The 16,733-nt window shown below is 60.3% G+C and overlaps 2 protein-coding genes and 1 long non-coding RNA gene across 5 annotated transcripts; 1 reads left to right on the top strand and 2 right to left on the bottom strand.

The window, feature by feature from the left end:
• Positions 1-346: 346 nt before the first annotated feature.
• TRIM11 (tripartite motif containing 11) lies at positions 347-8,559 on the bottom strand. Its single transcript, XM_023253716.2, has 6 exons — positions 8,006-8,559; positions 5,245-5,340; positions 4,816-5,046; positions 2,472-2,494; positions 2,283-2,383; positions 347-1,762 (listed from the first exon to the last, which is right to left on the bottom strand). Exons 1-6 carry the CDS (start codon positions 8,411-8,413, stop codon positions 1,215-1,217), a joined length of 1,407 nt encoding a protein of 468 aa, XP_023109484.1. The 5' UTR covers positions 8,414-8,559; the 3' UTR covers positions 347-1,214.
• Positions 8,560-8,589: 30 nt separating this feature from the next.
• Positions 8,590-9,446, top strand: LOC102899256. The gene is made up of 2 exons (XR_439473.4): positions 8,590-8,951; positions 9,106-9,446. It is a non-coding gene; the product is annotated as an uncharacterized LOC102899256 (long non-coding RNA).
• TRIM17 (tripartite motif containing 17) lies at positions 9,432-16,517 on the bottom strand. Of its 3 annotated transcripts, none has more exons than XM_003980620.4 (7): positions 16,356-16,517; positions 13,847-14,280; positions 13,049-13,144; positions 12,437-12,667; positions 10,592-10,614; positions 10,401-10,501; positions 9,432-10,156 (listed from the first exon to the last, which is right to left on the bottom strand). In XM_003980620.4, the coding sequence occupies exons 2-7, from the start codon at positions 14,273-14,275 to the stop codon at positions 9,609-9,611; spliced, it is 1,428 nt and encodes a 475-aa protein (XP_003980669.2). In that variant the 5' UTR covers positions 14,276-14,280; positions 16,356-16,517; the 3' UTR covers positions 9,432-9,608. The 3 variants fall into 3 exon arrangements, with proteins under 3 accessions (XP_003980669.2, XP_044912514.1, XP_044912520.1); XM_045056579.1 differs by having other exon boundaries at positions 16,222-16,360; XM_045056585.1 differs by lacking the exon at positions 13,049-13,144 and having other exon boundaries at positions 16,222-16,360.
• Between the last annotated feature and the right edge of the window lie 216 nt (positions 16,518-16,733).

Here is a 16,733-nt window from a genome sequence, read left to right as displayed (position 1 = left end):
CGCTCTGCCCTTCCCCCACTTGTGCACGCACACTGGCTCTCAAAATAAACATAAAAAGAAAAGTAACAATAGCAAAAAGTCAAAAAATGGGAGAATGCATAACCAAATAAATGGAGCACTTAGCTACTGTGCACTTTCTGGGTATCTGGAAAAACAAAACAAGAAAAATGTTCCTGAGGCAGGTGCATGAGATGAACACAGGAGAACGCGGCTGGGAGTCTGCTGTGCCCATGGGGGTGACTTGTGCCCCTGACTTCGCCCTTGGGGGTCCCACCTATGTGTCACCCTCCCGGGGCCATCCCCCTCACTGGTGCATTTCCTCACCTCCACAACTGCAGACAGCAGATTACAGACAACAGTTAATTTATTTGCTGTGACATCGGTCCTTACAATAAATAAAATCTAGGGTACAAAGAATTTGCAGCACACCTTTAAGCAGGGTGACCAAGAGTCTGAACAAAGCAAAGACAAATCCCAGACTGTTAGCAGGAAAGGGAGGGGGCTCTCTGAGCCTAGCCTTCCCCAGGCAGGGCAGGGATGCCTATGGACCGGGTACACAGAGTTCTGGGATCAGCGAGAGGGTGACTGTCTAGCTGGTGGTTCTCAGCCCAGGGGAGACTGTGGGCTCCTGTGCCTGCTCACCTCGGGGGCCCTAACCTCTGCTGCACCTGACCGGGAGCCAGGGAAGGGCATTTTCCGGAAGACCCAAGTGGTCTGCATTTGGGGGAGGGGCATGGTCACTCGGCCCCCTGACCTGCGCTCCCAGCTTCCTCTGGCCACCTCCGCATACCACCCAGTACCTGGCTGTTCCAAAGCCCATTCTGCCCTGCCTTGTAGTGGATGGGACCTGGACACAGGGTGGCAGGCTTGGAGTGGCCTCCTGCCGGCAGCTCCGGGGCCGTCGGGGGCTCAGGCTTCAGCCGGAGGATGTCCCACAGGCCGTGGTGCCTCTCCCTAGACCTCTGTAGGGCTCCGAAACCAGAGACTGGGGATGTCTCAGCGCCCTGTGGCCCCCAGGAAAGAACGCAGCTGGCCCTGCACATGCCAGCACACGCTTGCAGGAGCGAGAGCACTTCAGTTCCGCTGTGCACACATCTGTGCACGGCACCGTGTGCATCTCCCTGGCTCAGAGGACAGCACTACCCACCCAGGGTCCTGTGTAGCCAGAAGTCCCCAATCCCGGAGCCAGGGTGAGGAGCCACGAGGCTCCCCCGTCACTGGGGAGCCAGCGCATCCCCGGGCCCACCTTTCAGCCTGCAGATGGTCATGGGCGTGGGGCTGCTGGACAGAGGTGAGAAAAGGGCCCGCAGGGTCCCCGAGAAGGGGGTCTCAGGGAAGGCATACAAGAGGGAGCCATCAGTGGCGCTGTAGAAGGACAGGTGCCCGGCCTCGTAGTCCAGAAAGATGCCCACGCGCCGCGGCGGGTTGCGCAGTGGGGCGAAGGCACGCTCAGATGAGTTGTAGTAGCTGCCCAGGAACACCAGGATCCAGAAGCCATTGCCGGCAAACAGCTCGCCCTTCTCCTTGCGGTTGGCTGTCTCCCTGCAGACGCCCAGCGCCCAGCTGGCCCGCTCCCCCACCTCCACCTCCCAGTAATGACGACCCGATGTGAGGGCCTCCCGGCCCAGCACGCAGGGCCCAGGGTCGAAGCGCTCAGGACTGTCGGGCAGCGCCTGCCGTAGGTCCCCCCGCCGCACGCTCCTCCTGTCCTCTGACAGGACCAGCTCGGGGTTGGCGGTGTCAGGATCCAGGGTCACATCCCCTGCAGATGGAGTGGAGGTCACTGGGGGAGCAAGTGGGCAGCCCTGCCTGTGCACCCCTCTGGACCTCTGTGGGGGCTGGCTGTGCACTGGCCACGCCCCATGTTGCCTCTCTCCCTGAAAGCTATCACCTAACCACCTGCCATTGCAATTTGGAATGTTCCAGAAGGAGGTCCAGGCTCCCTCGCGATGCACCCTCCTTCAGAGGACCTGTGAAACCCCAAGGGTTTCCTGCAGCCACGCCTCCAGTTCCTGGGGCAAGGGAGGAGTGTCCAGCCTACTCGCATCCTGGACTCCCCACAGCTGGGGTCCGTGCGGGTGGACCTGTCCACCCCGGGGGTGGTCTGACCTCTGCTCTTCCTACACGCCCAGGCCAGCAGCCAGACCGGCCCTCCCTTAGCTGCTGTCTGGTGCCTGAACCTTCCAGGTCTCTGTGAACTGGTCCGCCACAGGAACAGACCCACCCTGCATGCCTGCAGGAGCTCAGGACCAGTGCGTCCTCTGGGCCACAAGGGTACCCACCTCGGAACTTCCGCAGGGCCTCCACCAGCCCCGGGACCCTGCACACCGTCCTCATCTCCATGGGCACCACCTCAGGCGGCTGCAGCTTCACGTCCTGGACCCTGGAGGGGGCAGAGCATGCGTCACCCCCCATGGCAGCCCTGCCCTGCACCCTGCCCACCTTCCCCGGGGAAAGGCCGGGGCTCCTACCTGCGCAAGGTGTCCCTGATGTCCTGTGGGAGAGACACACGCCAGTCAGCGCCTGTCCCCTGACCCTGGGCCCCCCCACGCCCTGGCCACCAGTGTCCCCCAAGACCCAGCTCTGCCCCCCGTCTCACGCTCACTCACACACTCATACACCAGTGATCAGGAACCAGCGGTGGGCTGTCCCAAGTGCAGCTTGGACATGGGGACCCTGGGCTCAGCCACCGTGCAGACCTGGCCTCACACCCCCCATGTGCTTAGAGGATGCAGGGCACTGGCTACTTCCTTGCCCACCCAGAATCCCCAGCACCCCTGGGTGGCGGGACACGTGGGCGGGGTCCTGGCCTCCAGGGCTCAAGGGTACCTGGCTGTCTGCTGCCTGCCCTCCCACAGGTCCCAGACTCACACCCACCTTCCAGGTGAGGCCTCTCCACTTGGACATTCCTCTCTCCCATAATGACACACACAAGCATTGTACTCAGCATGAGGGATTGACTGTGTCCCTCGAATCCGAATGTTGGAGGCCTAACCCCCAGGGCCTCAGAACGGGGCTGGATTTGGAGATGGGGACTTTACAGAGGTGGTTTGAGTAAAAGGAGGTCACTAGGGTGGACCCTGATTCCACATGACTGGGGTCTTTATCAGAAGGGGGGACTGGGGCACAGACAAGGGACAACCATGTGAAGATACAGGGAGGAGACAAGGAACCTGGTGTGGGTAGCATGCAAAGCAGAAACAGCCTGTCCTTGGTAGTTTTGCTAGGTGGGCAGCCCACCCAGGGGGCACTGGGGAATGACGGGGGCAGTTCTGGTTGTCACAAGGCCTGAGGCGAGAGCAAGGCCCTAGCTACCCTGAGGGTCATGTGGAGGGCCCTGAGCTCCAGGAAAGGGGCTGGCCTCCATGCAGACCACATGGCCCCTTGGAGACACATATATCCCTTTAGGAAAAGGCTCTGAGCAGACCGAGGATGGCTACAGGGTGAGCCTGGCGGGGGAAGCTGGGACCCCCAGACTCTGTCACACAGCTGGGACTCATAGGTGTGGGTTCCTGGAAGTCACCCAAACCCTCACTTCCTCTGTCCATGAGGGTGCACATCCCCACCCACCCAGGTGCCAGAACCCATGCAGCAGTCCTCCGCCTAACACTGAGGTCCGAGGGTGCAGGTGCACCTGACCTCGCTCCCTCACACCAGTACACAGGGTACTGCTGGGGTCTGCTCTCCTGCCCCTCCACACGGCAGACCCCACCCCACCCCTAGCACAGGCAAGGGGGGCTCTGGGGCTGGGGGGTGATAGGAGAAGGGACAGGGGTCCTCCCTCTAGCTAGCCAGCCAGCTAAAGATCCAGGCCAGGAGATGTGAGCAGGTTGGGGGAGGCAGTGGAGGGCAGGTGGGGGAAACACGCAGGGGGCACTGGGGGGCAGGTGGCCACTTTCAGGAGTGCAGCAGGCCAGTCAAGACCACCCACCCACCCACAGCCTCCAGTGAACCCAGTGCCCGCGCCACTGGAGCCTCCAGTGAACCCACTGGGACATCTCACATTGTCCCAAATCACGTTTCATACAGACCTGGGGTTATCATCTCACGTCTGGGGCTGACCCCTCCTCTTTCCAGAACTTGGGGTGTCCCTGCCTTCTCCACCCTGGTTCACTTCCCCTGACCTCCTTGGTTGGTGGCTCAGACTCTGCCTCACTGACCACAGCCTACTTCTGCCTGAAACCCCGCGAGATACTTGGTCTTGGGTTCTTCCTCTTTCCCAGGCTTGATCCTGCCTGGTGTCTCAGCAGGGCGGAAGGACCAAGTTCAGACCCCAGGAGGGCAGCCAGGAGCCTCTGCCTGGTCAGTGAGACGCAGGAGGGTCACCACCCGTGGGAGACGCCCAGGGCTACACACAGTGTCCTCACTCCCACCCTCTGCCAAGAGCCAGGCAGAGTCTCAGGGCCCCACAGGGCTGGCGCAGGAATCCTACAGGACTCCTGCCGGCCCTTCGCAGTCCAGGGGACCAGAACCTCTGGAGCTAGCCTGGTGACCCACAGACCCCAGATGCCACCTGTCACACGGTCCAATAGGGCTACAGGACAGGCACTGGAGCAGTTCCGGGAGAAGTTTCAGATCTGCACCCACTCTGCAGGACCCGCAGCCACATGTGGATCGCCGGTCCCAGCTACCCCCCCACCCCCCCACCCTGCCCTCACCTCTCACAGGTGGGTGACACCTGGGTGAGCTGAGTGCGCAGACTGCCCCATGAGCCCATCCCTGCCCAGAGCCCCCACGCAGGCACCCCCAGGGCACAGCGCTGCCCATCCCTTCTCAGAGCCAGCACGCGCACACCTAGGGCGCAGCGTGCCTCACCTGCAGCAGCCCCAGCGCAGGCAGCTGGCAGCGCCCCTCCAGCTCCGCGATGAGCTCGGCCAGCTGCGCGCTCTGCTGACCCAGGCGGGCAGCGCTCTCCCGCAGCGGGGGCAGGACCTCCAGCTCCTCCTCCTCCAGCCTCTGCAGCAGCCGCTGCTCCTCCTCTGCCAGCAGCCGGCGCAGCCTCTCAAACTCCGCCAGCACGTTCTGCCGCTGGCTCTCCACCATCTTCTGCAGGGTGAACAGGGCAGCTGAGGGCCCAGGGACCTCATCCATCCCCCACCTGGGGCCCCCACGTCCTGTCCAGTCCCCAGCCTCACCCTCCTGGGCGGGTTACACGCAGGGAGCCTTCCTCATACACAGCATGAGGCAGGCGCCCGCTTGCCTGCCACCCCCACCCCCCGACCTTGGGCACCTCGGGGCACCTGCCTGCCACAAGGCACAGGTCTCCTCGGCCTGGGCCTGGAACAGCAGCGCGTCCTCCATTTGCTTCCGCAGATGCTCTAGGGACTTCTCCAGCTTACCCTACGGGAAGGTAAGGCCAGTGTGACCCTGGCTGGGTGGGCCCCATCCCCGTTCCAGTCAACCCGGCCAGGCATGACACATGGGACAGCCTCAAATTAACCTACGAGTCCCCTCCCCCCCAGCACCGAGGCCCCTTGCCCTCCCCTGACTCAGTCCCCTTTCCTTCTCCAGGCCTGCTCTGGGCTCCCTGCAGGCCCCACACCTCTCCACCTGACTGCGCTCTCCCTCCAACTTTTAGATGGACTGAGGCCCGGGGAGGTGGCGCTTTGGGGGACCCAGCACCCCAGGGTGTGCAAATGCCAGGCACAGCCCTTTGGGGGCAGGTAAAGATGGTGTGCTGCGCACCCCTAGCATGAAGGGTAGCTACCTGCTAGTACAGGGAAGGAGGTCAGAAAGTGCCAGCCCAGAGGGAGCCACTTTGGCACAAGGACTCTCTGGAGATGTAAGAAAAGCCCTCTGCCCTCCTCCTTTCTGCCTCAAGGGAGAGCAGAAATTTCCCACAAGGGTGCCCTCCCTGTCTGTACCCAGAAGGGGACGGCACTCATCACAATGTCTGTCAGACAGGACTGTGCCTGAAGGGACTTTACGACTCAGATAACCCTGACCTATCACTTGTTCCCCCATATATTCCCTAGTTCCTTTCCCACAACTTACTGACCCTACAAGCCCTAATTCCCTTTCTTTTGCCTAGCCACTTCTCCCCAGTTTATCATCACCCTTTGTTAAAATAGAACATAATCCCATATCTAAAAGGGTTTTTCATTTTGCCTCTGTGAAACTCTTGTGCCATAGAACATTTAAAAGACTGATAAAATTATGGGGCCCCTGGGTGGCTCAGTCGGTTAAGCGTCATACTTCAGCTCAGGTCATGATCTCAAGGTTCACGAGTTTGAGCCCTGCATTGGGCTCCATGCTGACAGCTCAGAGCCTGGAGCCTACTTTGGAATCTGTGTCTCCCTCTCTCTCTGCCCCTCCTCTGCTCACCCTGTCTCTTTCTCAAAAATAAATAAAACATTAAAAAAATTAAAAAAATTTTTTTTTAATGTTTAATTTATTTTTGAGACAGAGAAAGACAGAGCATGAGCAGGGGAGAGTCAGAGAGAGAGGGAGACACAGAATCCGAAGCAGGCTCCAGGCTCTGAGCAGTCAGCACAGAGCCCGACATGGGGCTTGAACTCACCAACTGTGAGATCATGACCTGAGCTGAAGTTGGATGCTTAACCGACTGAGCCACCCAGGCGCCCCTAAAAAAAATTTTTCTTTAAAGACTAATAAAATTATGTTTTTTTTTCACTTGTTACTCTGCCTTTGTTAGCTTAATTTGCAAGCCTCAGTCACTGAACCTAACAAGTTGGACATAAAGCTTTGCCCTCCCCTACGATAGGAAGGGGTTTAAGTGCTGCCCCAAGAGGCATTATCAGGCCAACCGAGAGGGGCCTCTGGAGAGCGGCATGGTCACTTTCTGCTCAGTGGCAGAGCACATTTGCTGGACCGACAAAAGGGGTGGGGCATCCGCGTGTTGTGCCTCAAAGTGGAAGGCAAGACTTCAGGGGTCTCCGTCAGGATGAGCCCACAGATGCAGATCAGGATCCAAGTTTGTCCTGTTGGTTCTAGAACAGTGACAAACTGGCCAAGTACTGGTTCACGTGGCTACGCCATGTCCTTGGAGCAAGCCAGCAGACGCTCTGGGCCATGAAGCACAACGCACACCAATCCAAACGTTGGCAAGGTGTCAGCCGTGTAGTCAATACCTGGGGCTCCAGGAGCAAACACTCCTGAGGCCCAGTGAGGACCGCACATGGGTATCTGCCCTGAGTTCTCAGCAGTCGGGTGAGGGCTGGCCTGGATTTTGAAGAAATGTGTTTCCAGAACAAAGCGGGTGGATCTTGCCATGTCAGGTGGCACAAGTGGCTCCAAGCATCCCACTCGGAAAGCTTGACGGGCTGCGGGGACCCTGGCACCTGCCTCCCAGGGCAACGGCTGTGTCCCCACCCATCCCAACCCAGTGATTCCTCAAATCTCATCTCCACCCCACAGCCCTGCCTCGCCCATGGCCCTCTGAGGGCTGAGCCCACTTCTGTCTACGAAGAAACCTAAGGTTCTCTTCCTGCTTTCTCCTTCTCTGGGCTCCATTCCTGATTTTCAGGCCGGTGCCCCACTGGTGAATGGTGTCCTAGCCAGTAGGTCTGGGACAGACTGCACACACACCCTGTGCCTCGTCCTTAGACCCTGGCCAGGAAGGTGCCAGCCTAGACCGGCTGTACAGGTACCCTGTGTCCCCTACTCGCTGGCCAGAAGGGTGCTGGTGTAGGCTTGCTGCACTCAGACCCTGTTTCCCCTAAACCCCAGCCAGGATGGTACCGGTCTGGGACTGGCTGCACACACCCCCCCCCCCCAAGAGGGTACCAGTCTCCGTTGCACGCGCACCCCTACAACCCGGCCAGGGTGCACCCCCAGCCAGGAGGATGCTGGTGTGGGCTTGCTGCACTCACATCCCATGCTCCTTAGAACCCGGGCCAGGGTAACCCCGACAACCAGAGGGTGCTGTGTGAAGCCGGCTGCGTGCACTCCCTGCACCCGAGCCAGGAGCACACCACCCCCGGGATCCCGCCCGGGCCGAGCCACCACCCCCGGGCCCCGACTCCAGCCGGGCCCCGCCGCGCACCTTGAGGTCGTCGGCCGCGTCCTGCAGCGGGCGCACGCGGTGCGTCCAGTGCTCCCCCGAGCGCTCGCAGGCGGCGCACAGCAGGCGCAGCTCGTCGCCGCAGAAGGCAGCCAGAGGCTCGCGGTGCGCGGCGCACACGCCCTGCGGGACGGGCGACGGCGGGTGCAGGCGCCGCGCCATCTCGGCCATCTTGGCGAGCGGGCGATTGGGCCGCAGGTTCCTCTGCGGGGACAGCTCGCGGCACTCGGGGCAGGCGTACGGGCCTTCGGGCTGGCCCCAGCAGCGCCGGATGCACTCGCGGCAGAAGTTGTGGCCACAGTCGGTCATCACGGGGTCGGTGAAGTAGTCAAGGCAGATGGCGCAGGTGGCCTCCTCCTGGAGGTTGGTGGACAGGTCGGGGGCGGCCATGGCGCCGGTCGGGCGGAGATGGGCGGCGCTTTCCGCCGGCTGGGGCGGTGTGGCCTCCGTCACCGAGACTCCGGGTAGCACTCGGAGACGCGGGGGCTCCAGGGACGCGCGAAGGAAGAGGCGCCGCGGCGGAAGCAGGAAGCAGCTGGTTTTTTTTTTTTTTTTTTTTTTTTGGAACAACCCGCTTTAGCTCCGGATTGGCTGAGGCCGGCCACGCGGCCCGCGGGCCCAACCGAATTGGAGGCTGCATGCCAGCTGACCTTGTGGCGTAGCCTCCGCTGTCTGCGCGCGCGCGCGCGTGCGCTCCAGGCTGTGGGTCACCTATCCCTGGCGTCCCGGGAAGGACCGGTTGCAGGACCCGGGCCGGCGGGCGCCTCACACGTTCACTGGGTTCCCCGCACAGCACAGCGACTTCGAGGACAAGGGGAGCCTGAGGCCGCGGCGGCGAGCCCCAAGCCGTCTCCCGTGCGCCCCTGCGCCGGGCACGATCAGGATCAGTGCAGGAAGGGGCTCGGCCTGTAGGCACTCTGGCCTTAAGGTAGACATACACCGACTGGGATTCTGGGTGCCCGGCCTGGCGTAGGGCGGTTAATGCGCCTGAAACTGCGGGGGCGGGGGCCAGAAAGGACTCTCCTCCCACCACCACCACCACCGCCCCCCCCCCCCCCCCCCGTGACCCGTGATCCCTGCAGGTGCACCTTCAAGGCTGGACTGCTCTGAGGGTTTCAGCGATGCAGTTTGAAAAGTGTCATCTTCCCATGGCCCCCCCTTCCCCATGACACCCGCGAAAGGTGCGTGCAAACGTGGAAGTTTTGGAAGACAAGGTGGGCCCTGCTCTGCGAGTCACAAGCAGCCCATGCGCAGGCAGCATCCCTGCTTGGGCGTGTGTCGAAGGAGGGGCTAAACACCAGCATCCCACGCTGCGCCGGGCACGGGAGGTCCCCACTTAGAATCGGCCCACTGTGAAACCCAGCGGTTTTCAAAGCCTCCTTTATGACGCATGTGTGAATACAGTCTCTTGATATTTAAAGGCTTTAATCGCGATTACACTTCAGCTTTGAGAGCAGCCAGCCAGTGGCTCACAAGCGCTCCACCACCTTAGATATGTCTGGCAGGTGGCCTGCGCTGAGTGGAGCCACCTCACCTTCTGGAGAAACCAGGGATGCCCGCGCCCCCCTTCCCCCGGCCTGTGCCCCTATCCCTTCACCCACAGCGTCACTGTAGAGATGACCATCTGGCCTGATTTGGGGGCCCCCAGGCAGAAGAAGGGCTTCAGGGGGCCGGAGAATTGCAGCTGGGCGTAGGTGTGCATGTGGGACCCGTCCTTCAGGTTGTAGAAGGACACCTCCCCCGCTTCGAAGTCCAGGAAGACCCCCATGTGGCTGGGGGGCTCGGCCAGCGTGACAGGGGTTGGGGCAGATGTGCTGGGTGTGTACTTCTTCCCTTTGCACAGCTGCACCACCCAGAACCCATTTTCGGGGCACTTGGGGACCCTGTCCCTCCGGCTCACATTGTCCCTGCACACGCCCAGGGCCCAGAGAGCGTCACCGGTGAGGTTCATGCCCACCTCCCAATAGTGCCTGCCCGAGGAGAAGGTCTCCCGGCCCACGGCGCAGGGGTAGGCCAGGAACCTGTCCTTGCTGTGGAGCGCGCCCTCCAGTGGCGTGCTCAGGTAGCGCCTCTGGCAGCTCTCGTACAAGAGGAGGTAGGGGTAGGCGGTGGCGGGGTCCGGCACCACATCCTCTGCATATGGAGGGAAGGGGGCAGCGAATCAAACGTGCTCTCCCTAACCAGGCTCCAGGGCTGAGTCCAGCTGTACACCTGGGCCACTGGGGTCCCTCCCCCAACTGTCCATATTGGTGGTGCTAAGGTGCTGGGAGCTGGGGGGCCATTTGGGCACCTCACCGTGTGTCCCCATAGGAAGAGAAAGGGCACAGAGTGTGAATGTCCCATAAAGGACAGTCCCCCCGGCTGGGCTCCTGCTTACCTTGGAAACTCTTCAGCACCTCTATCTGCCCAGGGACCCTGCAGACTGTCCTCAGCACAGTTGGGGTGGCCTCTGGGTACTGTACACTCAGGCTGTTCCTCCTCCAGTGGACACAGGGTCATTGTCCCCTCTGATCCCACGGGGAGCCCTCCCTGCGCCCATCAGTGCCTCCCCTGCAGCTGGCCACGTACCTGCTCAGGAGCTCCTTCATGTCCTGCAAGACACAGAAGGAGGGAGATTGGCAAAGCCTCGTGAGGAATCTGGGGCGTTGTGCCTGCATTTCTGGTCTGTAGTGCTAGAAAGGCTAAGATGTTTTCCCACAGCCCTGTGCCCACTTTCCAGAGCGTAACCCGGTCTTGGCTGCACACAGGAATCCTATGCACTGGCCTGGCCAGGCCTCCTGTTCTCCCCACATAATGCCTGGGGACATGGAAGCTGTGCCAGTGAACCCATGGGTGGAATTGGGGGCACAGGGCAGGTGACCATCAATGTGCCTTTTGTAGTTCAGCATCACTGTGAGTGACAAAAAGGTCCACATGTTAGTTTGTAGATAGGTTGCTTTTTAATAGAAGACAAAACGTTCCTCTGAGCTACGTAGCCTGAGCTACCACATAACTTGTCATCTAGAACAGGCCCCTTCCTGGGGACAAAACCCACAGAGGTCAGGACAACAGAAAAAAACCTGGGCCTGAGCCAGGCAAACGGGATGGATGCATGGATTCCCTGCATGTGGCATTTGCTTCTCTTGTGGAAACATGCACACAGGAGTGTGTGCAATCTTATCTGTCGCCGTGGATTCCGTCCCTCCACATAGTTGGTGAATCACCCACTTGTTGGCCAACATAACCCCCTGCTTTCAGGGCCTCGGTGGGCCGGTCTGTCCTTGGAAGGCCAGCTGTGGCCTCTCGTGACTGCCATCCTGGGGTGCAATCACATGACTCCCTCCTGCCTGTGAAGTCATGGGTGTCTATCTGGGCCAGTGTGTCTGTGCCCCACATCACCTCACTAATGACAGCCGCCCCCAGGCCACCTCCCTGGGCTAGGAAGGGAGGGGACACACATCTGTAGGACGAGAGCCTGTAATGGGCTGACTGGGCTTCAGATTCACACACTGGAGCCCCAGCCCGCAGGACCTCAGAGGGGGACTGTATTGGTGATTGGGTCTTTAAAGAGCCGATTTACGGTAAAGTGAGGTCACTAGGGTTGGACCCTAATTCCCTAACACTGGTGTCCTTGCAAGAAAAGGAGTTTAGGACACAGACAGGCAGAGAGGGATGACCCTGCGAGGACTCAGGGAGAAGATGGCCACGTATACGTCAGGGAGAGAGGCCTGGGGAGTAACCAGCCCTGCCTGTGCCTGGATCCCAGACTTCCTGCCTCCAGAACCAGGAGACACAGTCCACTGTGTGAACCACCTCCTGTTGTCTTTGTGAGGCAGTCTGAGCTGAGACAGCCTTCCCCTGTGTGTACTAGTTACTGTAGTCACCACCTGACCACACCTGGGCATGAGTCCCCCCCACCCAGATAGGTGAGCAGGGGTGCTGAGGTCTCACCTACCCCCCCCCCCCAGGTGAGCAGGTGTACTGAGGTCTCCCCTCCCCCAGGTGAGCAGGGGTGCTAGGTCTCCCCTCCCCCCCAGATGAGCAGCTGTATTGAGGTCTCCCCACCCCCCAATATGAGCAGTGGTGCTGAGGTCTCCCCTCCCCCAGGATCAGGTGTCCTGGGGACTCCCCTCCCCCCAGGGAGCAGGGGTGCTGAAGTCTCCACTCCCCCAGGTGAGCAGGGTTGCTGAGGTCTCCCCTCCTCCCCAGGTGAGCAGGGGTCCTGAGGTCTCCCCCCCCCCAAGTGAGCAGGGGTCCTGGGGTCTCCCCTCCCCCAGGTGAGCAGGTGTACTGAGGACTCTCCCCCACTCCCCAGGGAGCAGGTGTACTGGGGACTCCCTCCCAGGGAGCAGGTGCACTGAGGACTCGCCACACCCCTAGGGAGCAGGTGTACTGAGGACTCTCCTCCCCCCAGAGAGCAGGGCGCCCCCTCACCTGCAACATCTGCAGTGGGCTGTGCTGGTTCTTGTCCTCCAGCTGGAGCAGCAGCATCTCCAGGGAGTGGCCCTGCCGCTCCAGGGCGGCAGAGCTCTCCCGCAGCCTGGCTCCCACCTCCTCATCCTCAGTCTTCAGGGCCTGGAGCAGGCGCTGTTCCTCCTCCAGGAGGAAGAGGCCCACCTTCTCAAACTCCACCAGGATGCGCCGCCTCTGCTCCTTCACCTTCTCCTGCAGGAGCCAGCGGTGGGGGAGGGGGGATTGCGGGTGTGAGGGATCCCGGACCCGTATCCACTCCCTTTCCCCGCCAGCCAGATGGGAGGGCAGCTCCCAGGACGCTGTAACCCCCCAGGGTCCTGGTGACCCACAGAGAAGAAGCTAGCCTAGCAGGGGAGGGAGCCCCTCTGTGGGGGTCACCTGCTGAGCCCCAAGCAGCGGCACCCAAGGTCCCTGCACCTCCAAGGCAGCCGGCCTGGGCTGGGCTTGTGTTCTGGATCCTGATTCTAGCGGGAATCCTGAGCTCCGGGTATGTGTTCGCATCCACACAGCTCTTGTGTGGCCTGTCCGAACCCACTGGGCTCCTGTGTGTGCACCCCGTCCCTGGGCACCTGCCTGCCACTCAGCCAAGGTCTGTCTCTCCCTGGCCTGCAGCCTCCCAGTCTTCATCATCTCCTCCCGAAGGTGCCCCATGTCGGCCTGCAGCTTCAGCTGTGAGACACATGGACCGCAGAGTGTGGGGTCAGAGGCCCTTATGCCCTGACATCTGCCCAGTGCCCCCACCCCAGAGAAGGACGTGAGGGGGTCCTGGGGAAGAACACATGGCACCCGAGACATGTGCCTTGGGCAGGAGGGTTATTATGAGCTGGAGCCAATCAAGGATCAGCACTGCAGAAATAGACCTTCCCGGGGCTCCCCTTAACTGAGTAAAGGTCAGAAGAAGAGGAGGGCCAGGGGTCTCATCCCAGGAAGGTTTATGGCCCTACAGGAAGGTGGCGAGCTGGTGCCCCGATGCATGTGCACTAGCAACCCTTCTCTTCTGTGAGTTTCCCTATATTTGCTTTCTGCTGTGCTTGGCACATGTCTCCAAGCCCACATGCTGAATACGAACCCCCAGCGCGGAGTGAGGAGGTGGGGCTCCTGGGGGGCAATCAGGTCACGAGGGTGGCGCCCCCAGGAATGGGATTAGTGTGATCATACAACAGACCCCACAGAGCTCCCCGCCCAGCGAGGACAGGGAACCAGGATGAGGGCTATCAGCCCATGGTGCTGGAGCCCTAACTGCATGGACCTGGGGCAGGGCCTCCAATAGTGTGGACTCCAGGCCACCAGCTTTGTGGACGTTTGGGCTGTGCATTATGGGGGCTCTTGTCCTGCCTACTACATGTGCACCAGGACGTCCCTGTGACCCACCTTGTACTCTTGCACGGCCTCCTCGACCGGGACCACCCTGTGGGTCCTGTGTTCCCGGGCCTCCTTGCAGACGACACAGATGGGGATCTGGTCGTCCTCACAGAAGAGCTTCAGCAACTCCTGGTGCTCTGTGCACAGGTCCCTGCTCTGGAAGCCCGGGTGCTGCCGCGCCATCTCGGCCACTTTGGTCAGCAGGCGGTTGGGCCGCAAGTTCCTTTGGGGGGATAGCTCCCGGCACTCGGGACATGGGAAGGAGCCCTTCCGCTTCCTCCCCCCTTTCCTGCCTTTGGCCTTCTCCCAGGCCAGCCGGATGCACTCGCGGCAGAAGTTGTGGCCGCAGGAGGTCATCACCGGGTCCGTGAAGTAGTCAAGGCAGATGGAGCACGTGGCCTCCTCCTGCAGCTTTCTGGCAAGTTCCAAGGCATCCATGCTTCCTGGGCAGGGAGTGGAGTGTCCCTTACATGCTCCTTGATCCTCTCCACACCAAACCCTTGTCTGTGGCCGGCCCCACCCACTGTAGGGGGGATCTTGCTAGGTTGCATTAGAGCGTCCCCCCAACCCCCCACCCCCCACATGATGTCTGATCTGGCTCCTCACCTCCCACTGACCTGTCTACAGCAAGAATCCTGTTCGGCCAGTTTGGCAAGAATCTCCCTCTCAGAGATTTTTCATCACTAACCCTCACTTCCCCTGACCCGCTTCTGGTCCACCCTATACTGAGTTGAGCCAGTTCTTTGCTGGGACCTCTCATCCCCTATATTACAGTAATCCTGAACAAAGTCTGTTTTTACTGTCCTGACTACGCGTCAGCTCTGGTGTTCTGCCACATGGTGCAGTGCAGAAAAGACACCTGGTGTGCGTGAGTGCATGCACAGACATGCACACACACAAGAGCAAACACACACGTGCACATATGCACACACACGAGAGCGCACCCATGCACACACGTGCACATATACACACATACACATGCACAGAACACACACACACGCACACATGTATACACATACACACAAATACACACACATGCATGCTTGCACACATATGTGCACAAATGAACACACATACACACGTGCACACACATAGACACATGCACATGCGCACACAAGCAGACATGCACATACACACGCAATGCAAACACATGCACACTCTTGCACATACATGAGAGCACACACGCACATGCGCACATATGCACACATACACGAGAGCACAGATGTTCAGAGAACATATATGCACACACGTGTGCACACATGCACAGAACACACAGCACACATGCACACACAAACGCGCACAAATACACATGTACGCACACATGCGCACACATGCATGCACACACACGCACACAAACACACATGTACATGCGCGCAGATGCACACATGCACACACAGAGACATACACACGCATGCACACACATGCCCACATACAGTCTCACAAGCACACACACAAATACACACATGCACACACATGAGAACACACACATACACACACGGTCACACACGCACACACATGGTCACACACGCAAGACATATGTGCACACACACGAGAGCATACATATGCACACACAGTGCACACATGCACACAAATACACATGCACGCACACACGTATATGCACACACACGGTCACTCATGCACACACATACATGCACACATACATGCAAATATGCATGCACACACGACAGCACAACCACATACGGCCACACACATACATGCACACATGTACGTACATACGAGAGCACATACACGCACACACATGCACACACACACGAGAGCACACGCACAGATATACATGCACACACATGAGAGCACACGCATACACACTCGCACACATAGTCTCACAAGCACACACATACATGCACACACAGTCACACACGCACACACGTACATGCATACATGCATGCACACATGAGAGCACACACATACACACATGCACACACATGGTCACACTGGGTGTGGCTGTACCCCTGACCCTATGCCAGGGAGGTCCAAAGCCCCCTCTGCAGGTCGCAGGGTGTTATTCGAGCCCTGTTAGGGGATTGGAACATCATTTCTGGACTTTACTATCCCAGCTCCTTTCTCTGCAGTCATCTGCAGTGAGCACGGCTGGATGCCTCAGGCCTCCCACGTCCCAGACCCTGGTTCAATTTATCTGGAGCTGTCTCTGCAGACACTGTGAGGTCAGGGTGTCCCTCTGCTCTCTCCACCCTAAGGGGCACTGCTGCCCACCCAACAGAAACGCGGGCCAGCGGGGCAAGCTGGTGGGCTGGGGGTCTGGCTCAGGATGGAGGCAACACCCCCAAGGGCCCCAGGTCAGTGAGGATGGACAGGCCACCCTCCGTCCGAGAATGCTTTTCTGTAAAGGGGCAAAACCAGTTCACCCGTCTGGTCCCAGGCTGTAACCATCCTGGAAGCTGTGTCTGCTACAGGGGCAGCGCACGAAGTCCCCACCAGAGCCTCAGCGCACAAGGGGTGACGTGCCGCCTGCCCCCTCCCTGGAGGGACCGGTACTCACCACCGGGGAGGGGGCCACAGGCCGCGGTCGTCCTCAGTCACGCGCGCAAATAGCGCCCTGGAAAGCCTGCGTTTGCGCAGTGAAGACCATGGGGCGGTGGTCACAGAGGTCGTGGGGGTCCCGGGGGTGCTGGGCTTTGTGGCGTCAGCAGGGGCGGGGGCAAGGGCGGCGTGGGGCTGGGGCGCTAGTTATCAGGTGGGGGCAGGGGATGGGGGCGGGAGGCTTTGTGGGGCGGGTTGTCAGCAGCCTGGGGATGGGGCGGGGGCCAGCGCAGAGTGGGTCAGGGGTGGGACGGAGGCGGTTTTGGCAACCCAGCCGGGAGGAGGGAAGAGGGATGATAGAGATTGCAGGGGCAAAGGCCAGTGGGGGGTAATCTTT

Source organism: Felis catus, chromosome A1 (genome assembly GCF_018350175.1).
Source record: "Felis catus isolate Fca126 chromosome A1, F.catus_Fca126_mat1.0, whole genome shotgun sequence".
Lineage (NCBI taxonomy): Eukaryota > Metazoa > Chordata > Mammalia > Carnivora > Felidae > Felis > Felis catus.
The sequence above is the reverse complement of the archived record's forward strand: the minus strand, read 5'-3'. Positions and strand labels throughout refer to the sequence as shown.

What these genes read in the sequence shown, in the direction of transcription:
- TRIM17 (XM_045056579.1), bottom strand. Translation starts at nt 16,246, where the DNA reads ATGGTTACAGCCTGGGACCAGACGG. An exon ending in AGGCCGTGCAAGAGTACAAG is followed by an intron (nt 13,145 to 13,846) that starts GTGGGTCACAGG and finishes TGTGTCTCACAG; the next exon opens with CTGAAGCTGCAGGCCGACAT. An exon ending in GGTGCTGAAGAGTTTCCAAG is followed by an intron (nt 10,157 to 10,400) that starts GTAAGCAGGAGC and finishes CTCCATATGCAG; the next exon opens with AGGATGTGGTGCCGGACCCC.
- TRIM11 (XM_023253716.2), bottom strand. Translation starts at nt 8,413, where the DNA reads ATGGCCGCCCCCGACCTGTCCACCAACCTCCAGGAGGAGGCCACCTGC. An exon ending in AGACCTGTGCCTTGTGGCAG is followed by an intron (nt 5,047 to 5,244) that starts GCAGGTGCCCCG and finishes TTCACCCTGCAG; the next exon opens with AAGATGGTGGAGAGCCAGCG. An exon ending in ATCAGGGACACCTTGCGCAG is followed by an intron (nt 2,384 to 2,471) that starts GTAGGAGCCCCG and finishes TGCCCCCTCCAG; the next exon opens with GGTCCAGGACGTGAAGCTGC.